Source organism: Ornithorhynchus anatinus, chromosome X5 (genome assembly GCF_004115215.2).
Source record: "Ornithorhynchus anatinus isolate Pmale09 chromosome X5, mOrnAna1.pri.v4, whole genome shotgun sequence".
Taxonomy (NCBI): Eukaryota; Metazoa; Chordata; class Mammalia; order Monotremata; family Ornithorhynchidae; genus Ornithorhynchus; species Ornithorhynchus anatinus.
In genome coordinates this window covers 23,559,695-23,587,653 of record NC_041753.1, presented here as the reverse complement: position 1 = coordinate 23,587,653, position 27,959 = coordinate 23,559,695, and the positions used below count along the sequence as shown (strand labels likewise).

Sequence of the window (27,959 nt, the reverse complement as noted above, 5' to 3'; positions counted from 1 at the left end):
AGTCTTAGGCTAGGACTACACTGGTTGAAACTGGCACTGACACTCTCCTCTCCTGGTTCTCCTCCTATCACTTTGACTGCTCCTTCTCACTGTTTTTCTCTGGTTCCTCAGCTGCCTCCCACTCCACAAGTGTCTCTTCTCTGAGTCCCCTTCTATTTTCCATCTACGCCCACACCCTCAAAAAACATATTTGATCCATGTAAAGATGGTTCCCAAATCAACCTTTCTGGCCCTGACTTCTCTCTTTTTTTTTAATGGTATTTGTTAAGCACTTACTATGTGCCAGGCACTGTACTAAGCCCTGGGGTAAATAAAAGCTAATCAGTTCAGGCACAGTCCATGTCCAACATGGGACTCACAGTCTTAGTCACCATTTTACAGGTGAGGAAACCCTTACCCTTGATATTATCCCTAACTCACTACTTCCATTTAACCCATTTAATCAAACTATAACCAAACCCCATTGATGCTTCACAGCATCTTTAGATCTCCCCCCCCCCCCTTCCTCTCCATCCAAACTGCTACCTCTCTGATGCAAGCATTTATCATAACCATCCTTGACTACTGAATGAGCCTCCTCACTGATCTCCTTACACCTCAAAAACCTCCAGTGGTTGCTCATTCATCTTCACATCAAATAGAAACTCTTAACCAGTGGCTTAAAGCACTCAATCAGTTCTCCCCTTCCTATCTTGACTCACCCAACTCCTACTATAACCCAGTTGGCCCACACATTTTGCTTCTCTAGTGCCAAACTTCTCCCTGTACTGTGATCTCATCTTTCTCACTGTTAATCACTTACCATCTCCTTCCAGCCTGGAAATCCTTCCCCTTCATATCTGACAGACCACCACTTTCTCCATCTTCAAAAGCCTAATAAAATCATGTCTTCCATATATCTTCTGACTAAGCAGAAGACGCAGAGGAAGCAGTGTGGGTCAGTGGAAAGAGCGTGGGCTTCGGAGACAGAGGTCATGGGTTCGACTCCTGGTTCTGCCACTTGTCAGCTGTGTGACTGTGGGCAAATCACTAAACTTCTCTGTGCCTCAGTTACCTCATCTGTAAAATGGGGATTAACTGTGAGCCTCACGTGGGACAACCTGATTACCCTGTATCTACCCCAGCACTTAGAACAGCGCTCTGCACACAGTAAGCACTTAACAAATACCAACATCATTATTATTATTAGGCCCTCACTTCCCCTATTTGCCCTCTCTTCTGCATTTCCACTGCCCTTAGCACTGTACCCATTAATCACTTCTATACCCACCCCATCCTCAGACCCCAGCACTTTTGTAAATATCCTCCTATTTTGCCAAGCCGCCCCAATCTGTAATAGATTTCTATCTCCCCCTCCAGACTGTAAGCTCCTTGAGGGGAGGGATCACATCTACCAAGTCACTTCACTTCCAAGTCACTTCACTTCCAAGTCACTTCACTTCTCTGTGCCTCAGTTACCTCATCTGTAAAATGGGGATTAACTGTGAGCCTCACGTGGGACAACCTGATTACCCTGTATCTACCCCAGTGCTTAGAACAGTGCTCTGCACATAGTAAGTGCTTAACAAATACCAACATTATCTACCAATTCTGTTGTATTCTCTCTGCACACAAAAAGCCATGATTGATTGTTTGAATGAATGAAGGCATGGGGAGTTGTAATAATCCTCCACTACATGACCAGATTGTATCTGGTTAGAACACCATCATTTTAGTGAAGCAGAATGCTTTCCCCATCCTACATCCTGGCATCTTAGTCCACCAAAAGGTATAAATTGTGACTAACCCTTTTTTAACTGGGTTTTTTTCCTAAATGCTTATAGCCTGTCATTACCGATCTCTTACTTTATGGATGAGAAATTATTAGGTTAATGCTATATTCAGATATATTCAATCAAACAAACATGGTAATTATTGAGCAATGACTTTGTGCAGAGCACTATATTAATTGCTTGGGGGAGTACAATACAATAGATGCAGAGAGTTGGGGGCAGAGGAGGAGCACAAGAAAGACACTGAGGAGCCATCAGAGAGATAGAAGGAGAACCAGGAGAGGAGGGGGGCAGTGAAGCAAAGGTCAAATAATGTTTTGAGAAGGGCATGCTCTGCAGGGTCAAACACCGTTGAGCATTTGAGGAGGATGAAGATGAACTAGAGGCCGTTGGATTTGGCAAGAGCGTGGTCACTGATGATCCTAGAGAGGGCAGGGTCCATGGAGTGAAGGTGGTGGAAGCCAGATTGGAGGGGATCAAGGAGAAAATTGGAGAAGAGGAATTGGAGGCAGCAGGTATAGACAACTCACTCAAGGAGTTTAGAGAGTAGGAGGGAGATGAGGTGAAAACTGGAGGGAGCTGTGAGGTCAAGGTCAAGGGAGGGATTTTCCTTTCTTTTTTTTTAGGACAGGGGTTACATGAGCATGTTTCAAGGCAGTGGGAAGAAGCCAATTGAAAGAATGGTTGAAGATAGCTGTTAGGGAGGGAAGAAGGGAAGAGGCAGGTATTTAGAGGCACAGATGGAGTGGGTAGATTTTAGAGATGAAGTGTATAGAGACATAGCAGAAGATCCAGGAAAAAATAGAATCAGTGAGTCCAAAGCTGAGTAACATTTCCAGGAGAAGGGAATGATCGACAAAATCAGAGATGGTCGAGAGGAGAAGAAAGATGAGGATAGTGTACAGGTCTTTAGATTTTGCTCAGAGGAGGTCACTGGAGATTGTGAAGAATTTGGTCTCAGTGCAAAATTCAGATTGAGGGCCTTCAAAGAGGGAGCTGGAGTAAAGCTGGGCAAGGTAGGAGGTGTATGCAATCTGTTCAAGTTGTTTTTCAAAGAATGGGAGCAGATTGATGGGGTCATAGCTGGATGATGCAGTGGAACTGGAAGAGCTGTTCTTAGAATCCCCACTCAGCTCATGCTGACCACCTACTCAAATAGCAGAGCAGAGGGCAGGCGAGGGAGAGAGACAGAGACTCCTACAGAGTCTTCATTTAGGATATTTCCCCATTACAAGCAACAAACCCCCACTGCCCACTTTTCCTTAACCTTTCCTTCACTCCTCTGTTTCTATCTTTACCTCCTAGATCAGAGCCCGACACATAAGGAAATTCTTACCTGGACTTATAAATGGGTTGATGCCACACTGTGCCAAGAAGGACTTGTTGCTTCTGAGGGTACTCACCGAGTCAGCAGTTATAGGGATGAGGTGGAGTGAGCTCATCTCCCTTCAGGGCAGCAATTACTGTGTCACTTGCCACTGATATGATGCTATCTGCAAGGGGAATCTGAGATCTCTCCAAAGAAGGGACAAGTTTCTCTCCCTACTGAAGATCCTCACCCAAAGTGCACAGGTGGCTCAACTGATCGGTTTTCAAAAGCATTGACTAACTGAATACAAAATGTCAATCTGGATATATATAAAAAAAAAGAATGGCTTCTGTGATTGTCACTTGAAAAACAGCCTGGCCTAGTGGACAGAGGAAGGGCCTGGAGTCATAAGGACCTGGGTTGTAATCCCACCTTCACCCATAGTGTCCTGTGAAAAAACAGGGATCAGGGCTGATTGCTGCTGCTGCTGCTGATAATGTTGGTAATGATGAGACAGGTAGTTCTAAGAGTAATAGCATGTATTCAGCACTTACCATGTGCAGAGCACTGAACTAAGTACTGGGAGAATATACAGGTGGAAATTAGACATGGTCTAATTAGACATGGCTGAGAAGCAATAGTAGATAGTAGATAGACCTAGTAGATAGAGCATGGGCCTGGGAGTCAGGAGGATCTGGGTTCTAATACCGGCTCTGCCGCTTGTCGGCTGTGTGACCTAGGTCAAGTCACTTAACTTCTCTGTGCCTTAGTAACCTCACCTGTAAAATGGGGATTAGGACTGAGAGCCCCATGTGGACAGGGATTGTGTCCAAACTGCTTACCTAGTATCTATCCCAGCACTTAGTTGCTTGACACATAGTAAGTGCTTAACAAATACCATCATCATTATTATTGTTATTATTACATGGTCCTTGTCCCTCAAGGGTTTCACAATCTAAGGGTAAAAGTGGGCAGAAGGAACTGGAGATAGATATGTCAGGAATGATGAACCACTGAAACACAACTCAGAGAAATACACAAAATAAAAACAAAATCAACAGGTTGCTGTGACTAGAGGTGCAGAATTTCAGGCTCCTCGGGGCTCAGAGTTCAGGACCCACAAGCAGCCCCCAGTCTTCAAGGGGTTTTATGGTGGCCTCATTCTGTGGTAGTTTTCTCTGTTCTTGCTGTGATCGGGGAAGGCTGGATGAGATGGAGTCTTCTTAGTGGCAAGGAGGAGAGCCGGTGCTTGTTACTGGGGAAGCAATATGGCTGGCTGTCCAGGGTAAGGGGTGCTTAAAGCACACTGCGGTGACTTTTTCCCTGAAGCAGAAACCTGCAGTGGCAAGTGGGAAGGCAGCAGTTACCACAGATGCTCAGTTTTCTCTTCCAAACTGAGGAATGATTGTCTGCCCTGGTCCCTAGTTGGGCAAAGGAGCATGTGGTTGCCAAGTGAGTTGACTGTCTCCTTATGGAAGAAGCTCATAGTGGGCAGGGAATGTGTCTGTTACATGTATTCTTCCAAGTGCTTAGTAGAGTGCTCTGCACACAGTAAGTGCTTAATAAATATGAATGATGGACTAATCAAAAAGGACCCAGGCCCCAAAAGCACGGAGGTAAGACTGGGAGAGGAAAACCCATTCCATACAGAAGTGAAAATGAGAGAAAATTAAATCTCAACTCTCCTCCTGGTTGCTCCCTCTCTGAGATCAGAGATTCTAGGGCCCTAGGGGAGAATAGGATACTTCCCTTTGCTAATATCATTACAGAGGAGCCATAGGCAGAGAATAGATCAAGGAGCTGACCTGTTGATCAGCACCGAATCCCAAGGAAGGGGAAGGGTCCTTCACCTTCCTGAGTAGACAGTGGGGCATGGGGACCCGTGGGTCACTGTTGATCAATACCAAGGGGCAAATGGAGGGGTACCATGTAGCCAGAAATGTTTTAGTGTAATTCAACCTGAAATATTTCTCCTCTTCCTCCACATAATAGGATGCCAGGTTAATGATGCAGTTGATACAATATAAGGACACAGAGCTTGTGTCGGCTCCGCCACTTGTCAGCTGTGTGACTTCGGGCAAGTCACCTAACTTCTCTGTGCCTCAGTTACCTCATCTGTGAAATGGGGATTAAGACTGTGAGCCCCACATGGGACAACATGATCACCTTGTATCCCCCCCCCAGAGCTTAGAACAGTGCTTTGCACATAGTAAGCGCTTAACAGATACCATTATTATTATTATTATTATTATTAAGTGGTCATGATCCTTCTATCAAGGAGTTTACAGTCTCATGAAAGTGCCTTAAAAATAAACAAAGAATTCTAGGCACACCCATTATTGATTTTCTTTCAAAAAACAACAACTTGGACTTTCTCTTCAGGGAGCTTAGGTCTCTGTGGTTGAGTAGACGTTTTTAAAGATATTTTCTAGTGACCTGTTCTTTGGCATTTTCTTCCTCTCTCAGACAGTCACTGGTGTCATAGGCAACTCGATCACACTCATGATGTATGTCAGAATCTTCCTATGTCAACCCCATCAGAAGAAGCCCACAGACCTGATCCTTGTCCTATAGGCTTTATGTGACATTACTTTTATTATTGTTCCATCTCTGACCTAACCCAAGGCACTTGAGTCTCTTATTTGTCCTCCTCAATTAGCAGGATATGTCCCCAAACCAAACAGACCAATGATCCTTCCAGTTTTGCAGTGAGAGACTTAAAGTCACCTCAAGTTTTGGCTTCAAGTCTCTCTGCTAATTTTTTCTATTTTACCTATCCATTCTGAAACACCTCAGCTCATACTCTTGCTTTTACCAAGTTCACCTTCTAAATATGTAGGGAAAGCAGGGATTATATAGCAGAGAACGTTTGAGTGCATGAGAGATTTGCTTGCCTGTGGATCTGATTTTCTCACCACATCCCCTTTCCTAGATTGCAGTGTCTCCCTTGCCTCATGAGTTCAAGCCAAATGTCGGGGGGCAAATTCAGACTAAGGTGCGATAGAAAATAGTCTGGGTGATGTGGGTTGCCAGATCTGTATCTGCTTCAAGAATGTGACCCAGCATCTTACCATCTGCACCACGTCTCCTCAGCGTGTTCCAGGCCATCACCATCAGCCCCAGGACCCCCGTTGGGCCCAGCTCAAATGTCAGGCTGCCAGTGACTCTTTCCCTCCTTCCTCTTCTTCTGGACTCTCCACCTCTTCATGTACACTAAACTGCGGGCTGTGAGGTAGGCTCTGTCCTGTTTCATCTCTGTGTAGCCTACAGGACACACCAGGAAACATGGAAATCAGTGACAGAATTTTCTTCTGATTTACCGGGAAACTATTCAAACTCAATAATAGAAGTAGTGGTCGTAGCATTTATTAAGTGGCCTAATGCCTGCAACTACTCTCTTGGAGGTACATATGATGTTGGGCACATTTGATGGCATTCATTTGCACCTCTTGGGTTTGCAACACTATATGAAACATTTGGGAGTGTTCAATCGACTTAGTTGACATGTAGATACTAGACGTAAGGTGAGCGGAAGTTGGACCTGCAATCTCTTTGGCTCAGAGTTCCTTCTCAATCTGAGTCTGGGGTCCGAGCAGTGACACCCTTCCTTCCCCAACACACTTGGCTGGAGAGGGTCAGGATAAACCCTACCTTCCCATGTTTCATTCCATTGAGAAAGCTGTGACAGTTGAACTGGCGAAGGCCTTGACTGGAATGGTGAGAAGCTTGCCCCTGGTTGGGAGACATGACATGAATGGAGGATGGTGGGAGACCTTAGCAACTCCTGAGGGGTAAACTGAAAAGAGGCACAGGAAAACAGGAATTGTGGAACAAGCATTTTAAATAAATTTTAAAGATCTCAATTTTCTGGATAATTTTGCTGAGATATTTTGCTTTCTTTAATTTTCAAGCAATTGGAAAATGTAGACATAATAAAAGGATAAAGGATAGCCCTGCAGGTTAATGTTCCTACAATATGTCAAATGAAAGATCTGAACTTTCCTCCTAAACTATCCTGAAAACCTTAGAGGCCTAGCCAATCCACAGGCAAGAGTTGGCAGAATGGCAGAGAGAAGGCTAACTGCACAATCACAGCTTCCAGGGTATTGAGCAGCTGACAAATAGAATCAAACTGGACACATGGGAATAATACTGATGTCAATTTATCAAATTCAATGTTCTGTTTGCAACTTTAATCGATAGTAGAACCACTAAAGAAGCAGCATGGCCTAGTGGAAAGAGGACAGACGTGAGAGTCAAAGGACTTGGGTTGTAATCCCAGCTCTGCCACTTGTCTGCTGTGTGACTTTGGGCAACTTACTTAACTTCTCTATGCCTCAATGATCCCATCTGTAAAATGGGAACTAAGCCTGAGAGTCCGATTCGGGACGTGGACTGTATCCAACCTGATTAGCTTGTATCTACCCAAATGTTAGTAAAGTGCCTGGCTCATAGTAGAAACTAAACAGATATCATAAACAATTTTTTAAAACCTTTCTATTTGACATCTAATTTATTCCTTGGTTATTTTCAATGTTCAAAGTCTTCAGAGGATGATTGGCCACAGGGAAAGACATCTGTTCTCTTTGGAGATTTCTGAGACTCCCAGTCCAGGCATTGTCACCATGACAGCAAGTGACACAGTAATGACAGATCTGTGGGGAGGTGAGCTCACTCCATCCTGTCCCTATAACTGCTGCCCTTTCTGGGCCCTTTCAGCGTTAAAGAAAAGCAGGGTCATCACTGGACATCACAGTGGAAGCAGGGACTGGCCCAAGTGAGTATGTCCTTCCTTGTCAATCTGTATATGGGTAGGGGATTGTGAAAGAGAGAGAGTATGTTGTTCAGGCTCACAGAGTCTGAATCTAGATGTACTGGTATATTGGGAAAGGAAATCAAATGGAGGTTGGGTTTCTGTGTTTCCCGATCTCTCCGGCTCTTTTAAGGCTCAGACAGATTAGATTTGAATGAGGAAGGGATTTATCATTTTACAACCCAGTAGCACTGCCATTTTCACCCCTTAATGCCTTGGCTATGAAATTTTCGGTAATGATCAAATTGCTATTTATTGTGCAAATATGTGTATTACCTTATGTACATTTCCTCTTTTCCATTAAACTGTGAACTACATGGCAAGGAATGTGTATCCTGCTCCTGTTGTAGTCTCCCAATTCCTTAACATAATGCCTAGAATTTGGGAGGTGCTCAATAAATCTATTTGATGGATTAATTTTTAAATTTATACCTCACGATTCCTCCCCTTATAACAAAGAAACTGATGTAGATGGAGATTCACGATACATTATGTAACAATACAGGGTTTTATGTTACTTTTTTAAAATCTGGTTTTTTTTTTAATGACCTCCCTTCCACTTTGTTCTCTTTCACTCACTATTTTTAAAAATGTCTTCTGTCACATGTGTATGACTGCCCCACTCTTGGGTTGAGCTCACTTTTGAGACACTATGGACAGAGAGGAAATCCTGTAGCGTTGTTTATTTAGCTCTGTTGTGTTCATATATTTTGGAAGGGAGCAATTCATTTATCTTGTTGGAAAAAAAGTATTCATCCATTTACAGGAAGCAATGGGAAAAACAGGTGTGGGCATCTTGTATAGTTAATACAGATCTGTCGCATTTTAATTTTGTTTTTTTCCTGAAAGATTGCCACCCTTCTCTCGATTTTGCAGCTATGCACTGAGATTTATTGGGCATCTCTCCTACAACTCAGGGCACTTGTTCCTAACAATCCCCTCTTTCCTCATGGCTCCTTTTAACCACCCTATATTCACTAGACCCATTAGTTGAACTCCATTTCATCCCCTAGAATTCAGCACTTCTCTCTCCATCATCAACGTCCACGGCACATATATTGCACACACATCAATCACACCTAGTGTTTCAACATACCCTATAGCCATTGAAACAGGAACAAACCTATAATAGATTTGAATGAACCCCTTTGAAATTCATTGCAAAGGTGATGATGAGCAGACTGATTATCAAAATGAGTCAGGTTAATGGATTAGTGTAGTTGTAGAACTATTTATTGAGTGCTCACTATGTGCAGAGCACTGTACTAAGTCCTGGGAATACACAGATGGGAATTAGGTATAGTCCCTGACACTGAAGAGGCTCCCAAATGAAGATCTAAAGAGGGGAGGGAAGACTGGTGACACACCCATACAGAACAATGAAACCATGAAAATCTAAAGCAACATAAAAGACCAGAACAGAGGCACAAACGAAAATCAAAATAAGTAGGGTGCTGTAGGCTCAGAGTCCAAGGCACACCTATAGACACCCCAGTGGCTACGGCAGCCATCAGTCTTCCTGGGGTTTGGTGGAGCCCTCAGGTTCTGGCTGATTCACCCTTTCCCTCTAGGGTGGTGGAAGATAGGAAGGGATGGAGGCTCCTCGATGGTGTAAAGGACAGCTGGTGCCGGTTCCCAGGGAGGCAGCATGGCGGGCTGTCTGATGTAGAGAAGCCCGAGAGCACGTGGCAACAGGTTTTATCCCTGAAATTGAATTCACTGAAGTGGGATATGATGCAAAGTGCTGAGGATAATGAGAAATGTAAAAATAAATCTCCCCCCCAACCCACAACCTCCTCTCTGTTCCCCTCGTGGCTCTGCTGCTTGAGAGGCCGAGGTGGCTACATGTGCAGAGAAGCAGTGCCCTGGCTCCAAACCCCTCATGTAGCTGGGACAGTATGGCTGAGGATGGGGAAGGATACTGATTTTGATTTTTCAGAGACATTCTCTCTGACTTTCATTCTCTATGTCCCACTATGATCTCACTATTACCTGGGACTTGGGGAATTTTAATAAAGTTTCAGCTGAGATGCCAAGGCTCCAGCTCCAAATTCCTCCCATAGCAGGGACAAATGAGCTGGGACTAGGAAGGGACACATTCTCTCTGTCTCTAATAAAGTTTTAATTAAGTTTCAGATATTGTCAGCAGGAAAGGCCCTGGCTCCAAACCCTTCTTAGACACTAATTTGATTTTTCAGAAACATTCTCTCCATTTCTACTAAAGTTTTAATAAAATCTTAAATCCTGTCAACAAGGACCAATCAAATAACGTGGCTCATGTCAGGGGTACCCAATGAGAAGTGAAGTCTTATAACCTTGACGTGCATTAACCCCGTCAACTGAGTGAAGGAAGATCAGATAAGGGTGTCAAAGACAGTTGTAATCCAATCGGATGTAGTTTAGGCAATCTTCGCCCCTGTTGTTTACTGTCCCCAAGGGTGATTCTGAGAAACCAATGAAGGAGAATTTTAAAAAGTGGAAATGTCTATATATCTGGGATGGCCTAATATGTTATCCATTAAAACTCCAGGTTCTTCCCAGTCTTGTGAAAAGTTGGACTACCCCAGCTGGCATCAGGGAAAGTGCAAACTGCTTTACCAAAGAACACTCACTTTTCAGGAAACAGTGACTGATGGACTGACCCAGCTCCACCAAATTATCACCCATAGCATCAGTTACCCAAAGAACCTCTTCTCCATTTGATTGGTATTCTGCAATAACTGCCTGGCATGGTGGGTAGAAATGTCTAGCTACTGTCTTATGCTTCACTCAGTCCAGCATTTGAAGATATAACGGTATGCCACTTTGGGAGTTACCCTTAAAGGTGCTCTGATCTTAGCAGTTCTGAAGAAAGCGAGAAAATGCAGTTGAGTGATGCTGTCTTGGTCACTTTCTCCCTCTCTCAGACTGGAATTGGACTCCTGGGGAACATAACACTTTTCACAGTGTACATCCGCATCTTCATTTGTTGCCCTCAGCAGAGGAAGTCCACGGACCTGATCCTAACACAGCTGACAGTCATCAACTCAGTGACACTTCTCACCCAGGGGGTCCCAGTGTTGATGTTCCTCTTTGACGTGGAGAATAGTCTTGGTAACATTGGGTGTCAGATCCTGGTCTACACCAGGAGAGTGTTCCGGGGTCTTACTATCTGTACCATGTGTCTTCTGAGCGTGTTCCAGGCCGTCACTATCAGTCCCAGCACTTCCCACTGGGCCCGACTCAAATACCGGGCCCCCAAGTGCATCCTCCCTTCCCTGCTCTTCTTCTGGATCCTCCACCTCTTCATGTATGCTAATGTGTGGAAAACCACTGTAGCCAGCAAAAATGTCACTCTCCCAGTTAACAAGTATAATCTAAAATACTGTACCAATGTATTCTGGTTAAGTTATTTAACTGATGTTGTATTTCTAAGTGTTATTACCTTCCGAGATATCTTCTTTGTGCTCTTCATGACCTGGGCTAGTGGCTACATGGTGATCGTGTTGCATCAACACCACAAGCAAGTCCAGCACATCCACAGCACCAGCCTCTCCCCCAGATCTTCCGCAGAGAGCAGAGCCACCCAGACCATCCTGCTCCTGGTCACTTGCTTTGTGTCCATCTACTGGATCACCAGCAGCATCACACTCTCTTTCATCTTTGTGGAGGAAAACTTCAAGCTGAATGATACTGTAGCTTACCTGAGTGCTGGTTACCCCTCCCTCTGTCCATGGGTGCTGATTGGCAGTGATCCCCGGGTCCCCAAACCTCACTGTTTCCTCAGGAAGGTTCAAGGTCCATCCCCACCTCCGGCTCTCAATTATGGACAACAGAACAGCTCCTCGCCCTGTTCTCTGGTCACAGCCACAGGATAAAACCAAAGAAATAATGCAAATTCTGGGACCGGACTCTCCCCAGGGAGTCCACTGTGCTTGACTCCAAAGAGCAAAGACCTCTAGAAATTCCCATGAGAAAACTGCATGGAAAGCTATGTTCTCTCCCGCTCACTCCCACATGAGTTGAATTGATTTTCTAAAATGTCTCCACACCATGTTTAACTCCATTCCCTGGAAGGAGACAGGTGGTACTTCAGAGGTTGATCCACACAGTGGGTAACTGATGCAGGGAGCCATTTTTAAGTTCAGAAAGCCACATTTACCACATCCTGCCTCCATTTTCCCACCCAGCTACCTTTTCCCTCCTGCACTTCTTCCTTTTCCACACGCTCTATCCAATTTTCCTGGGGAATGAGTTGGGAACCCAATTTTGTTGGCATCATTTCCTGATTATCCTCAGCACTTTCATTTCCGGAGAAAGGAAAGAATGAGACATTGTTCCTGTTGATCTCTGGGAAATAGTGGTGATCAGCTGGAAAAGTAGAAAATGGTAGTCAGTATCACTAAATAAAGTTCAGTTGTATCACATGTCAATGGCCTACTTTGTTCTCTGGGATGATGCTCGAATACAAGCAGGTAAAGACTTCCATTTTACCTCGGAGCTCCCTCCCTATTTCGTTTATGATTAAAATCATTACGGTATTGAAACCGTCTGGCATCATCTCCTTACAATCTCCTCTGCTCCTCTCCAGTACCTTACTTCTCTCGCCCCCATTTTGACTTTCTCAACTTTTCCAACAGTATCTCAAGAGGAGATCTCTTACTTCTTCTCAAAATCTACCCCCTCCACCTTGCCTCTGAGCCCATCCCTTCACGCCCTTTCAAAACACTTGCCACATCCCCTCAGATCACCATCTTCAACTCTTCATTTTCCAGTGGCCTCTTCCCCACTACTTTCAAACACGGTCATGCATCCCATATCCTTAAAACATCCTCCTCTGACCCACAACTTCCTCCACTTATTGCCCTATCTCCCTCCTACCATTCCTCTCCTACCTCTTGAGTGGGTTGTCTATGCCTGATGTCTCCACAATGACATCCTAAAATTAGCTCTTTGATGTTCTCAAATCTGGTTTTGGCCTCCTTCAATCCACAGAAATTTAGGTCATGCCATCCACTTGCCAAAACCAATGGCCGCTACTCCATCTTAATCTTGTTCAACCTTTCGGTTGCCTTCAACACAGTGGTCCAGTCCCTACTCCTTGAAAGATTACTGAATTGGGCTTCACTGACATTGTCCTCTCCTGGTTCTCCTCCCATCTCTCTGACCACTCCTTCTCAGTCTCTTTTGCAGTCTCCTCCTCTGTCTCCCACTCTCTAATGAGTGGGAGTCCCCTGAAACTCCATTCCGGCTCCCCTTTTATTCTCCATCTACACAAACTCACTTGTAGAATTCATTTATTCCCAGGGATTCTATTACCATCTCTGTGTGGAAGATTCTCAAGTCTAAATCTCTAGCCCAGACCTCTCTCCTTCTCTACAATCTTGCAGATTTGGCCTAAAACATACTGCCCCAGTAATGTTACTATGAACATCCCCTATGAAGTAAATAGAGATTATTAAATCAGTACACGAGGTGTCTGTGTACTCTCTGAGTTACTCCAAATGAGCACAATCAAAGGGGGAGTGGATGATTTGCATTTGGGTCTCCATCAATTAATTCTATTTTCCCATTCTATTCTCTTCATCCACGACTCCCCAACTTGTTCTCTGTCCCTCCCAGGACATCCCTCTAAATGTACCACACTTTCAGTTCCCTCACATCCGTCAATCAAGCACTGTACTAACCTCTTGGGAACTGTACAACTGTACAATACAATCAACAACAGTGCAATGAAACAGTGCAATATAGTGCAACGTCCCCTTACTCCCACTGTTTTTCAGCCTTGTCACTCCCACTTTCCAATATCAGAAAAACCGCAGTTCTCCTGACATTCAAAGCCCTTCTAAAATCCATCCTCTTCCAACTAGGCGATCCTGATAAATCCCCATCACTCAAGTCATAAATGCCATCTCTCACACTTAACAAACATATTTATGCCCAACTTCAACACTTTCACATATAAGTTTATTCAATTGTTTATTCAACTACGTATCTTGGCTATCCTATCTGCAACCATGGAAAGATAAAGACAGATGAAGGGTGGGTCAGGACTGGATACTAAGATGCTGGGGTACTTTCGGGCATCCAATCTCAGGCCTACAAAAGTCAGTGGGCACTGGACTGCTACAGACTGTTACACACCTTAGGTGGCTGTTTGAGATGTAATGATGGGGTGAAGGCTCCAGAGGTGTCATCGCTGCTGTGCCAAGGATCGTGGCCACTAGACGTTTCCTCAATCCAGAATACCAGAGTTTAGAGTAATCTTGATGGGCCAACATTCTGAATGCCTCCAACTCACCTCAGACTAGGGATGAGCTCTGAGCTCCGTCCAGTTCTGACCCACCCTTCATCTGTCTTTATTTTTTCATTTCTTCTTTAATATACAGAGACAAGAGCATTGCACACAAGGTGGAGTGAAGAATGAATTGTTAGTTTCTTGCAAGAAGAAGAACATAGAAAGGTGAGGAGGGAAGCTTATGGAAGAGATTTCAAGTCAATGGGTGATCGGGAGAGGACCCTGAGGGGGGAAGGGAGATGACTCAAGCATCTGCCCCTCTAATGAGGGAGGCAGGTGGTCATAACTGAATTACTATACCCAATTTGAAAGAGCCAAATCTTCAATGCACATAATAAACACAACAAAGAATAATTAAATAAATGAATAATGATATGTACTAATATAAACTTGATTGTTAAAGAAGGTGATGGGGTGTGGGGACCACATAGGTGAGGTTAGAATTCTAGGGCCAGGGAACATTTCTTCTTTCCATTCTACCTTCCCAGATGCTTAGTAGAGTACACTTCATGCAAAGGGTGCTCCACAAAGTTAATCCTAGCTAATTCCTCAAGGGGGATGTGTTTTTATAAGAGGGTTTTGAGGTTGGGGTCAGGGGCCATGCCTTAGAGGACTCGGTGGGGACAAAATCTTTGAACAATAGGGTTAGGGCAAGGGTTTGCACAAGGGATCAGAGAAGTGAGAGTTAAGAAGAAAATACAGTTAGAAGATTAGGTAGGGAGGAATACAGGTTGCCAGCTGGTTTATGGTGGAATAAAAAAGTGACTAAGGAAACAGGGTGGAGAGGGTTAAAGGCAAGGAACAAACTGGGTGGCCATTAGAGGTCTTTGAGGATGGTTTAGGGGGTTCCCTGCTTGGGTGCAGAGGCTGGGACCAAATGACCTCTTTCATCAATTTCTAGCAGGAGTGTCAATATCAATTCTGTGGAATTTCTAATCATCTCATTAATTTTTTCTCTCAAACTCATATCGGATATTTAATTCATTCCCCGGATAGATCAATGTTTAAAATATGTGGAGGATGATTTGCCAAAGGAAAAGAAGTTTGTTCTTTGGAGATTTCTGAGATTCCCAGTCCAGACAGTGTCACAACCACAGCGAGTGATGCAGTAATGAAAGCCCTGGTGGGAGGTAAGCTCACACCATCCTGTCCCTATAACTGCTGCCCCCGGGCAGGCTATGGAGCCATAGACAAGAGCAGCCCATCACTGAGTGGCAAAGAAGGAGTTCAGATCAGTCCAGGTGAGTGTGGCCTTACTCGGTAGCCAGCAAAACTAGAAGAGGCTAGGGAATGAAAGAGAGAGAGAGAAAGAGAGAGTGTGGTTTCCATGCTCCAAGAGTCTGGGTCCTGAGGCTATGGCTATAGAAAGAGGTACTGAAAGGAGTCTATGTGTATGGATGGGTTCCCAGTGTTTATGCACAAGAAGAAGGCTGGGAAGGGATGAGGAGATAGCTGAAGGAGTGGCAATTATACTATTTCACTATCACTGAAATCAGTATCTCCTAAGGCATATGGATTTTATTTTATCTATTTTATTTTATTTGACATATTTATTGGATTTTATAGGTCAGGTTACTATTTCTGACATTCAAATTCACAGGTTTATTTTTCTCCTCCTTTGTATATTGTCAAATGTGCTACTCTTCATTTGACTTGATTGTATATGTAACTCTTTCAGTTTCTGTATTTCTCTCACCACCACAACTTAATGTATGAAGAATATATCGATTACCTTCAGAGTTAGTGACTCCTATAACATTTTTAACGATTCAATGACTTTTCCGTTCTCATTCTATTTTTATATTCTTATTTGATGAACCTCAAGCAAATGCTGATTATCATCTGACCTATAAGCTTTGGTATTCTTATTTTCCTGTAATAGAATATACAATTGGTGAACTCTGATATATATATTAAGCTTCAAATCCAATACATTTAACTCCAGAGTTCTGGAGAACTGGCATTAGAACCCAGGTCCTTTTGACTCCCAGGCCTGTTCTCTATCCACTAGGCTCTGCTGTACACGTTTTTCCAATACTTTCTTTAGCTAATTTGCTATTCTGAACTCCACTCAACCTTTTCTGTTTTTCACTCATTGCAAAAAATAAAAATGTTTTTTGTCACACATATGCAGACTGCGTCACTCTTGAGGTGAGCTCACTTCCGGGTCACTTTTGCCAAGAAAAAATCCTGCCAGGTTGTGTATTTATTTCCAGTGTATTCATATGTTTTGGGAACCATTAATTTATTCTGTCAGAAATATCTCTTGACCCTAAAAATTGCCAGCCACAAGGAGCAATAGAAGAAAAAAATATGCGTTAACATGATATTATTGACAGAAAATCTTCTCTTTTTTTCTTCTGAAAAACTGTTATCCCACCCTCAGTTCTGTAGCTATATGCTGGGTCTTGTAGTGTCTGTCAGCAGAGCTGCCACTGATTAGATCCATTAATTCTGAAACTTTGTTACATTATGTTTTGGGATATTACCATCTTCCAAAGTTCCTCCTTTTGATTACAGTTACTCAAGGGGAGAATTCCCTTCATTTTTAAATCTTCTATGTTGAGTTTCCAGTCATCTGTGTTCAATCTGACAGTCCAGCCTTCAGGTAATCTGACTCCTGCTCAGTACCTGTACGAAGTTGGTCACTATAGGTGCTACTCCACCAACCAGTGGTATTTATTGTGTGTATATTGTATGCAGATCACTGTACTAAATGCTTAGGATAGTACAATACAGGAGAGTTGATAGAAATGATCCCTGCCTTTGAGGAGCTTGCAATTGAATGGGAGAGAGAGAAATAAAACCTTCAAACGGCAGGGACTGTCTCTATCTGTTGCCAACTTGTTCATCCCAAGCGCTTAGTACAGTGCTCTGCACATAGTAAGCGCTCAATAAATACTATTGAATGAATGAAATAAAAATTAATTTCAGAGAGGAGAGGCAGCAGAGTATAAGGATAGCCACATTTTTATTCTCAGACCCGAGGTTACCTCCATCACACCTCCAGTTGCCAGATATGGTGGTCTGGACTTGGCGTCAGAGTACATTAGGACCTGAGGGGGGAATGTAAAGACTGTAGAACAGGTGGGGTCCCATGGGATCCTCCCAGAATCACATAAAAATCAGTGTAATTTAGTCAAACTATAAGCCATCATCCAGGTGCTTCACCTGGGCATTACTTCTTGTCTTTTTTATTGGTCACTACAGTGTGCAGCGGCCACTGTGCTGAAGACGATGTCAGAATGGCTTGAGATGTTCTACAGTAAAGGTCCAGATCATTTCCAGTCGTTTGAAGGGTTGGATGATCCCAGCTGGCATAAAAGTAAATGCAAGCTGGCTTACCAAGCAGCACTGCTTTTCCTGGAAACAGTGTCTGGTGATCTAACCTCACTCCACCAAGCTAATATACATGACATCGACAGTCCCCAGAACCCCTTCTACAGTGGCCTGGCATCTTGTTATGCTGCCTGGCATGGTTGGTGGAAAATATCTAATCACAGTCTTATCTTTCTCACATTCCAGCATTTGCAAACAGAGCAGTGGTAAACCATTCGGAGGTTTCCTTCAGTGGTGCTCTGACCTCTGCAGTTCTGAGGAAAACCAGAAAATGCTTGGGAGAGATATGGCCCTAATAACCTGCTCTATCACTCAGACTGGGATTGGGCTCCTGGGGAACTTGACATTGCTCACAGTCTACATCCGAATCTTCATTTCTCGGCCTCAGCAGAAGAAGTCCACGGATGTAATCCTCACACAGCTGACAGTCATCAACTCAGTGACACTCCTCAGCCAGGGGGTCCCAATTATGATGTTCCTCTTTGACGTGGAGAATAGTCTCGGTAACTTTGGGTGTCAGATCATGGTCTACACCAGGAGAGTGACTCGGGCTCTTACCATCTGCACCACGTGTCTCCTGAGTGTGTTCCAGGCTATCACTATCAGTCCCAGCACCTCCCGCTGGGCCCAACTCAAATACCAGGCCCCCAAGTGCATCCTCCCTTCCTTTCTCTTCTTCTGGATCCTCCACCTCTTCTTGTATGCTAATCTGTGGAGAACCACTGTAGCCAACAAAAACATCAATCTCACAATTAGTAAGTATAATCTAAAATACTGTTCCAGTGTATTCTGGATGAGTTATTTAGCTGATGTTGCATTTCTAAGTGCTATTACCCTCCGAGATATCTTCTTTGTGTTCTTCATGACCTGGGCCAGTGTCTACATGGTGATTGTGTTGCACCAACACCAGAAAAAAGTCCAGCATATCCACAGCACCAGTCTCTCCCCCAAATCCTCTGCAGAGACCAGAGCCACTCAGACCATCCTGCTGCTGGTCATTTTTTTTGTTTCCATATACTGGATCAACACCAGCATCACACTGTCTTTAAATTTTGTAGAGGAAGATATAAAGTTGACTGACACTGTATCTTACCTAATTATATGTTACCCTTCCCTCTGCCCATGGATGCTGATTGGAAGTGATCCCCGGGTGCCCAAGCCCCAGTGTTTCCTCAGGAAGGTGAGGGACCTCTCTCCTCCCTCACCTCTCAGTGAAGGACAACAGACCAGCTCCTCGCCTTGTCCTCTGCCCACAGCTGTATGGTAAAAGGGGCCGAAAAATAATTTCAGGGAATTCGGAGAATCAGAGGTCCCCTCTCTTCTCACTCACTCCATACCCACTTGCTCAGGGAGATCTGCTTGCATCCATCCACTTGCATGACTCTATCTACCAACTCTATGTGGACAACTCCCACATCTACCTCTCATCTAGCCTGGAATATGACCCTCTCCCACTGACTCCAGAACCTCCTTTCTTGGATGTCCCACCTGCACCCCAAACTTCACATCGAAAAACCAGACCACTCATCTTCCCTTCTAGATCTTTTCCTCTTAACCTAACTCACTTAATAATGACACTTTAATCCTTATTCCAGAAATCCTCAATTCATCATTTAACTCTAGATCATAAGCTCGCTATAGGCAGGAAATGTGTGTGCTCATTCTGTTGTAATGTACTCTTTCAATCACTTGAGTGCTCTGCACATAGTAAGTGTTCAATAAATACCACTTACTGACTCCTTGTTCTGCTTCAACTTTCATGTTCCATATACAGCATGTCTCACTGATTCTTCCTTCTGGATCCTCTCCACCTGCAGAGCTACCATTCTGGTAAAAGCCCCAGTCATATTGCATCTAGACTATTGTATCGGCCTCACCACTAGAAAACCTGCCTCTTGCCTCTCCTTTCTCCAATCTATGTATCACTTAACTGGACTGATCGACCTCCAGAAGTTCTTCTAACTGTGCCTCGATCTCGCCTGTCCCCCTGTCAAACCCTGGCCCACGCCCTACCTCTGGCCTGGAATGCCCACCCTCCTCACATCTGCCAAACAATCACTCTTCCCCCCTTCAAAGCCCGACTGAAGGCTCGCCTCCTCCAAGAGACCTCCCCAGACTAAGCCCCCCTTTCCCTCAGCTCCCCCTCCTTTCCGCATCACCTCGACTCACTCCTTTGCTCTTCCCCCCTCTACCCGCCTCACAACACTTATGTATAAAGGTATATATCTGTAATTCTATTTCTTTCTATTGATGCCTGTTTACTTGCTTTGACATGTATATAACTATAATTCTATTTGTACTGATGCCTGCTTACTTATTTTGATGTTTGTCTCTCCTCGCCTCCCCCCCCTCCCCTTCTAGACTGTAAGCTTGGTGTGGGTAGGAATTTTCTCTCTTTATTGTTGAATTGTTCTTTCCAGGCACTTAGTACAGTGCTCTGCACACAGTAAGTGCTCAATAAATATGATTGAATTAATGAATGAATTCAGCCCATGTCTTTCCTCTCTCCAGAGCCCTCCACTGGCTCCCTTCCATCTGTACCTACTCACTTCACCCACTATTCTCCAGATCACCCTCTTTGTTCCAAAAAAGGCAATCTTCTAACTGTATCTGGATTTCAATTCTCTCACCTCTGTCTCCTCCCATCCCCAAATCTAAATCTCCAACCCTCATCTCTCTCCCTTTCTGCAGTCTCACATTTCCTCCTGCCTTCAAGACATCTCTACTTGGATGTCCCTAGCATCAGTGTAATATAAGATCTGAACTTTGCTCCTAAACAGTCCTGAAAACCTCAAGGACTAGCCAATCCTCAGGCCAGAGCTGGCAGAATGGCAGAGAGAAGGCTAAGCTGAAAAGCCTGGTGGAAAAAAACACGGGCCTGGGAGTCAGTGGAACTGGATTCTAATCCCCAAGTCTGCCAGTTGCCTGCTGGGTGAACTTGGGGAAGTCATTTTAATTCTCTGTGCCTCAGTTTTCTCATATGTGAAATGGGTATTAAATACCTGTTCCCCCTCCCCTTTATTCCATGAGCCCCTATGTGGGACAGGAACTTAGAATACCATTGCTATATATAATTATATATAATTATAGTATATTATAATTATGACTGGTTTTTGACATTGGTAGAACACTTGATATCTCTTCTTTTATACTGAGAGATGAGACCTTTAATTAAGCCCTCTTTAATCTTTACTTGGAAACACATACTTGACATCTAATTCATTCCTTGGTTCACTCAGTGTTCAAAATACTTAGTGGATGATTTGTCACAGGGAAAAACATGTATTCGTCTTTGGAGATTTCTGAGACTCCCAGTCCAGGCAGTGTCACAGTCCCAGCAAGTGACACAATAATGACAGATCTGTGGGGAGGTGAGCTCGTCCCATCCTGTCCCTATAACTGCTGCCCTTTCTGGGCCCTTTCAGCCTTAGAGAAACACAAGGTCATCATGGCGCAACACAGTGGAAGCAGGGCAGGGACCGGCCCAAGTGAGTATGTCCTTCTTTGTCAGTCTGTGTCAGTAGGGGATTCTGAAAGAGAGAGAGAGAGCGTGTTGTTCAGGCTCCCAGACTCTGAATCTAGATGTGCTTATATGTTGGGAAAGGAAATCCAATGGAGTTTGTGTTTGTGTTTGTGTTTTCAGCTGAATCCTCAGTGTTTCTGCACTGGAAGGATGTTGAAAAGGGATGAGGAGAAATCATCATTGTAATAGTCACAATAATAATGATAGTTAAGTGCTTGCTAGGTACCAAGCAATGTACTAAGCACTGGGATAGATGTAGGATTAATTCAGGTCAGACATTGTCCCTTTCCTGCCTTGTGCTCACAGTCTAAGAGGGTGGGAGAACAAATATTTAAACCCCATTTTATAGTTGAGGAAACTGAGTTAAGGGACTTCCCCAAATCACACAGCAGGCTAGAGACAGCTCCAAGATTAGAAGCCAGGTCTTCCAATTCCCAGGCCCATGGTTGTTCCACTAAGCCACATTATTTCAATATCTCTGAGATCAGTACCAGACAAGGGTGGATTCAGGAGTACGGCAGCTCTGATCAGGAAATGAGATGCCAGTCCCGCCATAGCTGGGCCATCCTTATGCTCATCATGCTGTGTTTTACCCTGGTCATGCAGTGTGACAATGATGTCATTCAGAAGTCCATCTGAGTCCCCCCCAAGCCCAAGAACCTGGAGTGTTTTTTCTCAGGGGAACTCTGTTGCCCTTCCTCCTTTCTCCAGTAATTATAATGGTATTTCTTAAGCCCTTACTATGTGGAAAGCACTGATCTAAGCTCTGAGATAGATACAAGTTAATCAGGTGAGACACAATCCCTGCCCCACGTGGGGCTCACACTTTTCATCCCCATTTTACAGATCAGGCAACTGAGGCCCAGAGAGGTGAAGTGACTTGCCCATGATCACAGAGCAGACAAGTGGCAGAGCCAGGATGAGAACTCAAATCCCCAATTTCCCAGGCCTGGGCTAATCCCACGAGGTCGGGCTGCCTCCCATTCTTGTTGCTGAGGTGGCTCCCTCACTCAGCTTAATGTTTGATGACAGCCCTCATACCACAATAACTATGGTATTTGAAAGCAGCTACTGTGTGTCAAACACTATACTTAGTCCTGGGGCAATTACAATCCAATTAGACACATTCCACACTCCACATATGGCTAAGAATCTAAGGGAGAAGAAGAAACAGGTATTTAATTCCCATTTTACAGGTGCTGCACAGAGAAGTTAAGTGACTTGTCCAAAGTCACCTGGCAGGCAAGTGGCAGAGCTGGGATTAGAAAAACCAGGTCTACTGAGTACCAGTCCTGGGCTCTTTCCACTAGGCCATATGGCCTTCCTAAACATACCACAGTCTCTCTAGGGAGTGAGCTATACTCATTCCGTCTTGCTTAGATCCCAAAATGCTTCTTAGCCCCAGAAATTTTCAGTTTATCACTGGATTTCAAAAGATGCTGAAAAATATTTTTCAGTCCCAGGCTCTTTCCAGAGCAAAAACAAAAACCACAGTGGCAGCAGGGGAAGGAGGGGAGTAGAGACAATATGGGTGTGAATAGAAGGGCGTCAGAATCTAGAAACACTCACAAACTGGAGTTTGGGGTGGCAGAGAGAGAAGGGTTTTTTTCCCCGCTTGGGGAGCCGGGATGGCAATGGGTATGGAGAAACAGCAACCCCGGCTCCCAACCCATCACATAGCAAGGACAACGTGGTTGGGACGGGAAGGATATTGATCTTCATTTTTTCAGAAACATTATCTCCATCTCTTGATCTCCATGTCTCACTGTGACCAAACTATCATCTAGAAATGGGGATTTTAATAAAGTGTCTGCTGAGATGCAACTGCATCAACTCCAAACCCCTCCCACAGCATAGACAGTAGGGATGGAGATGGGGAAGGGTGAATTTCCTCTCCATTTGTAATAAAGTTTTGAGAAAGTTTCAGATCCTGTAGACGGGGACCAATGAGGCAATGTGGCTCACGTCAGTCACGTCACATCAATGAGAAACCACATCTTATAACCACAATAAAAATTCACCCCTTCAACTGAGTGAAGGGAAGATCAGAGAGGGGTGCCAGAGAAGTTGTAATCCAGTCATATATAGTTAGGCGTCTGCATCTCTGTCGTACTCCCATCGAGGTGATTCAGGGAAACCAATGAATAGGGTTCAAAATATGAAAATGTCTATATATATGGGATGGTTTAAGATATTCTCCATTGAACTCCAGGCCCTTTCCAGGTGTGTGAAATAACAATAATGATAATAATAATAATGTTGGTATTTGTTAAGCATTTACTATGTGCAAAGCACTGTTCTAAGCGCTGGGGTAGTACAAGGTAATTAGGGTGTCCCACGTAGGGCTCCCAGACTTCATCCACATTTTACAGATGAGGAAACTGAGGCACAGAGCTGTTAAGTGACTTGCCAAAAGTCACACAGCTGACAAGAAGTGGATCCGGATTAGAACCCACAACCTCTGACTCCTGAGCCCGAGCTCATTCCACTCAGCAATGCTGCTTCTCTTAAGGTTGCACTACCCTGGTTGATTTAAGGGCACATGCAAACTGGATTACCAGAGAATACCCTTTTATCAGGAAACTGTGACTGATGGACCTAATCCATCAGGCTATCATGCACACCATCAATGATCCCCAAAACGTCTTCTCCAGTGGATCGGTATCCTGCAGTACCACCTGGAACGATGGGGAGAAATGTCTAACAATCATTTTCTGTTTCCCACTTCCTGCGTTTAAGGATGTAGCAGCAACTGACACTTTGGGAGTTATCCTGAAAGGTGCTCTGACCTTTGCAGTTCTGAAGAAACCAAGAAAATGCAGCTGAGTGATGCTGTCTTGGCCACTTTCTCCCTCTCTCAGACTGGAATTGGACTCCTGGGGAACGTAACACTTTTCACAGTGTACATCCGCATCCTCATTTATTGGCCTCAGCAGAGGAAGTCCACAGACCTGATCTTAACGCAGCTGACAGTCATCAACTCAGTGACACTCCTCAGCCAGGGGGTCCCAGCGTTGATGTTCCTCTTTGACATGGACAATAGTCTCGGTAACTTTGGGTGTCAGATCATGGTCTACATCAGGAGAGTGACACGGGCTCTTACCATCTGCACCACGTGTCTCCTGAGCGTGTTTCAGGCTATCACTATCAGTCCCAGCACCTCCCGCTGGGCCCAACTCAAATACCGGGCCCCCAAGTGCATCCTCCCTTCCTTCCTCTTCTTCTGGATCCTCCACCTCTTCTTGTATGCTAATCTGTGGAGAACCACTGTAGCCAACAAAAACATCAATCTCACAATTAGTAAGTATAATCTAAAATACTGTTCCAGTGTATTCTGGATGAGTTATTTAACTGATGTTGCATTTCTAAGTGCTATTACCCTCCGAGATATCTTCTTTGTGTTCTTCATGACCTGGGCCAGTGTCTACATGGTGATTGTGTTGCACCAACACCACAAAAAAGTCCAGCATATCCACAGCACCAGTCTCTCCCCCAAATCCTCTGCAGAGACCAGAGCCACTCAGACCATCCTGCTCCTGGTCATTTTTTTTGTTTCCATATACTGGATCAACACCAGCATCACACTGTCTTTAAATTTTGTAGAGGAAGTTGAAAATCTGACTGACACTGTAGCTTATCTGATTATATGTTACCCTTCCCTCTGCCCATGGATGCTGATTGGCAGTGATCCCCGGGTGCCCAAGCCCCAGTGTCTCCTCAGAAGTATCTTCTAACTGTGCGTCGATTTCGCCTGTCCCCCTGTTGACCCCTGGCCCATGCCCTACCTATGGCCTGGAATGCCCTCCCTCCTCACATCTGCCAAACTATCACTCTTCCCTGTTCAAAGCCCTACTAAAGACTCACCTCCACCAAGAGGCCTTTCCAGACTAAGCCCCCCTTTTCCTTAGCTCCCCCTCCCTTCCGCATCACCTCGACTCACTCCTTTGGGTCGTCCCCCCTCTCGCCGCCCCACAACACTTATGTATACATGTTTATATGCATAATTCTATTTCTACTGATGGCTGTTTTCTTGTTTTGCTGTGTATATGTTTATAATTTTATTTATTTTTATCGACGCCTGCTTACTTATTTTGGTGTCTGTCTCCCCGTCTTCTAGACCGTAAGCCCGGTGTGGGTAGGGATTTTCTCTATTTATGAATTGTACTTTCCAAGCGCCTAGTACAGTGCTCTGCACACAGTATGTGCTCAATAAATATGATTGAATGAATGAATAAATTCAGCCCATATCTTTCCTCTCTCCAGAGCCCTCCACTGGCTCTCTTCCATCTGTAGCTACTCACTTCAGATCACTCTTTTTGTTCCTACGAAGCCAATCTTCTCAATGTTGCTGGATTTCAATTCTCTCACCTGTCTCCTCCCATCCCCAATTCTAAATCTCCAGCCCTCATCTCTCTCCCTTTTTGCAGTCTCACATTTCCTCCTGCCTTCAGAACATCTCTACTTGGATGTCCCTAGCATCAGTGCAATGTAAGATCTGAACTTTGTTCCTAAACAGTCCTGAAAACCTCAAAGACTAGCCAAGTGCTCTGCACATAGTAAGCACTTAACAAATACCAACATTATTATTATTATTATTATTATTAATCCTCAGCCAGAGATGGCAGAATGGCAGAGAGAAGGCTAAGCTGCATAGCCTGGTGGAAAATAACACGGGCCTGGGAGTCAGAGGAACTGGATTCTAATCCCCAATTCTGCCAGTTGCCTGCTGGGTGACCTTGGGGAAGTCGTTTTAATTCTCTGTGCCTCAGTTTTCTCATATGTGAAATGGGGATTAAATACCTGTTCTCTCTGCCCTTTATTCTATGAGCCCCCTCTATGGGACAAGGACTGTGTCCAACCTTGTAGCTACCCCAGTGCTTGGCACATGGTAAGCACTTAGTAAATACCATCATTATAATTATGACTGGTTTTGTCATTGGTAGAACACTTGATATCTCTTCTGTAATACTGAGAGATGAGACCATTAATTAAGCCCTCTTTAATCTTTCCTCAGAAATGCATACTTGACATCTAATTAATTCCTTGGTTCACTCAGTGTTCAAAATACTTAGTGGATGATTTGCCACAGGGAAAAACATGTATTCCTCTTTGGAGATTTCTGAGACTCCCGGTCCAGGCAGTGTCACAGCCCCAGCAAGTGACACAATAATGACAGATCTGTGGGGAGGTGAGCTCATCCCATCCTGTCCCTATAACTGCTGCCCTTTCTGGGCCCTTTCAGCCTTAGAGAAACACAAGGTCATCATGGCACAACACAGTGGAAGCAGGGACTGGCCCAAGTGAGTATGTCCTTCTTTGTCAGTCTGTGTCAGTAGGGGATTCTGAAAGAGAGAGAGAGCGTGTTGTTCAGGCTCCCAAACTCTGAATCTAGATGTGCTTATATGTTGGGAAAGGAAATCCAATGGAGTTCATGTTTGTGTTTGTGTTTTCAGCTGAATCCTCAGTGTTTCTGCACTGGAAGGATGTTGACAAGGGATGAGGAGATATCATCATTATAATAGTCACAATAATAATGATAGCACTTGCTGGGTGCCAAGCAATGCACTAAACACTGGGATAGATGTAGGATTAATTCAAGTCAGACATTGTCCCACTCCTGCCTTGTGCTCACAGTCTCAAGGGGTGGGAGAACAAATATTCAAACCCCATTTTATCAATGAGGAAACTGAGGCACAGAGTAGTTAAGGGACTTCCCCAAATCACACAGCAAAAAGCTAGAGACAGCTCCAAGATTAGAAGCCAGGTCTTCCAATTCCCAGGCCCATGGTTGTTCCACCAAGCCATGCTATTTCAACATCTCTGAGATCAGTACCGGACAAGGCTGGATAAGTGGTGGAGGAGGGATTAGAACACATGACCTTTTGACTCCCAGGCCTGTGCTCTATTCACTAAGCCACAACTCTCTCAGTTCTTGGTTAACACAGGAGTCCCCTCCAACTTGAAAGGGCTATGCTTCCCTGAAGCCCCTTAAATAATAGCAATGATAACTGTAGTATTTGTTAGTGCCTATTATGTGCCGAATACTCTGCAAAGTGCTGGGGGTAGACCGAAAGCAGAGTTCTCATTCCACGTAGGGCGCATAGTCTAAGAAATAGAACAGGTTCTTAGAGAACAGGAAACTGAGTCACAGGTATAGTTAATTACTTGCCCAAAGTCATATAGCAGACAAGTGGCAGAGCTAGGATTAGAACTCAAATTCCCAATTTCCCAGGCCTGGGCTATACCCTGTAGTTCAGGCTGCCTCCCATCCTTGTTGCTGAGGTGGCTCCCTCACTCACCTTAATACCACAATAACTGTGGTATTTGAAAGCACCTACTATGTGTCAAACACTGTACTTAGTCCTGGGGCTATTACAATCCAATTTAACATCATCCATGTCCCACATAGGGATAAGTAAGTGTCTAATGGAGAAAAAGAAATAGGTATTTAATTCCTATTTTACAGGTGCGGCACAGAGAAGTTAAGTGACTTGTCCAAAGTTACCCAGCAGAGCTGGGATTAGAAAATCCAGGTCCACTGAGTACCAGTCCTGTGCTCCTTCCACTAGGCCACATGGCTTCCCTAAACATACCACAGTCTCTCTCAGGGAGAGAGCTATACTCATTCTGTCTTGCTTAGATGTCACAATGTTTCTTGGCCCTAGAAATTTGCAGTTTATCACTGGATTTCAAAAGATGCTGAAAAATATTTTTCCCAGGTCTCCTGACTACCAGTCCCGGCCTCTTTCCAAAGCAAAAACAAAAACCGCAGGGCCAGCAGAGGAAGGAGGGGAGTAGAGACAATCGGGATGTGAATACAAGGCCATCGGAGTCTAGAAACATTCACACACTGGACTTTGGGGTAGCAGGAAGAGATGGGCTTTTCTCTCCGCTTGGGGAGCCGGGGTGGCAATGGGCATGGAGAA

General features: G+C 44.4%; 1 protein-coding gene and 3 pseudogenes across 1 annotated transcript; all 4 read left to right on the top strand.

The window, feature by feature from the left end:
* ORNANAV1R-PS3488 (vomeronasal 1 receptor ornAnaV1R-ps3488 pseudogene) lies at nt 6,076-6,302 on the top strand (annotated as a pseudogene).
* Nucleotides 10,756-11,751, top strand: ORNANAV1R3161 (vomeronasal 1 receptor ornAnaV1R3161). Its single transcript, NM_001253553.2, has one exon. The coding sequence runs from the start codon at nt 10,756-10,758 to the stop codon at nt 11,749-11,751; it is 996 nt and encodes a 331-aa protein (NP_001240482.2).
* Nucleotides 17,782-18,702, top strand: ORNANAV1R-PS3426 (vomeronasal 1 receptor ornAnaV1R-ps3426 pseudogene; annotated as a pseudogene).
* ORNANAV1R-PS3427 (vomeronasal 1 receptor ornAnaV1R-ps3427 pseudogene) lies at nt 23,850-24,767 on the top strand (annotated as a pseudogene).

Excerpts from the sequence above, each read along its gene's own strand:
- ORNANAV1R3161 (NM_001253553.2), top strand. The coding sequence starts at position 10,756 with ATGCAGTTGAGTGATGCTGTCTTGGTCACTTTCTCCCTCTCTCAGACT.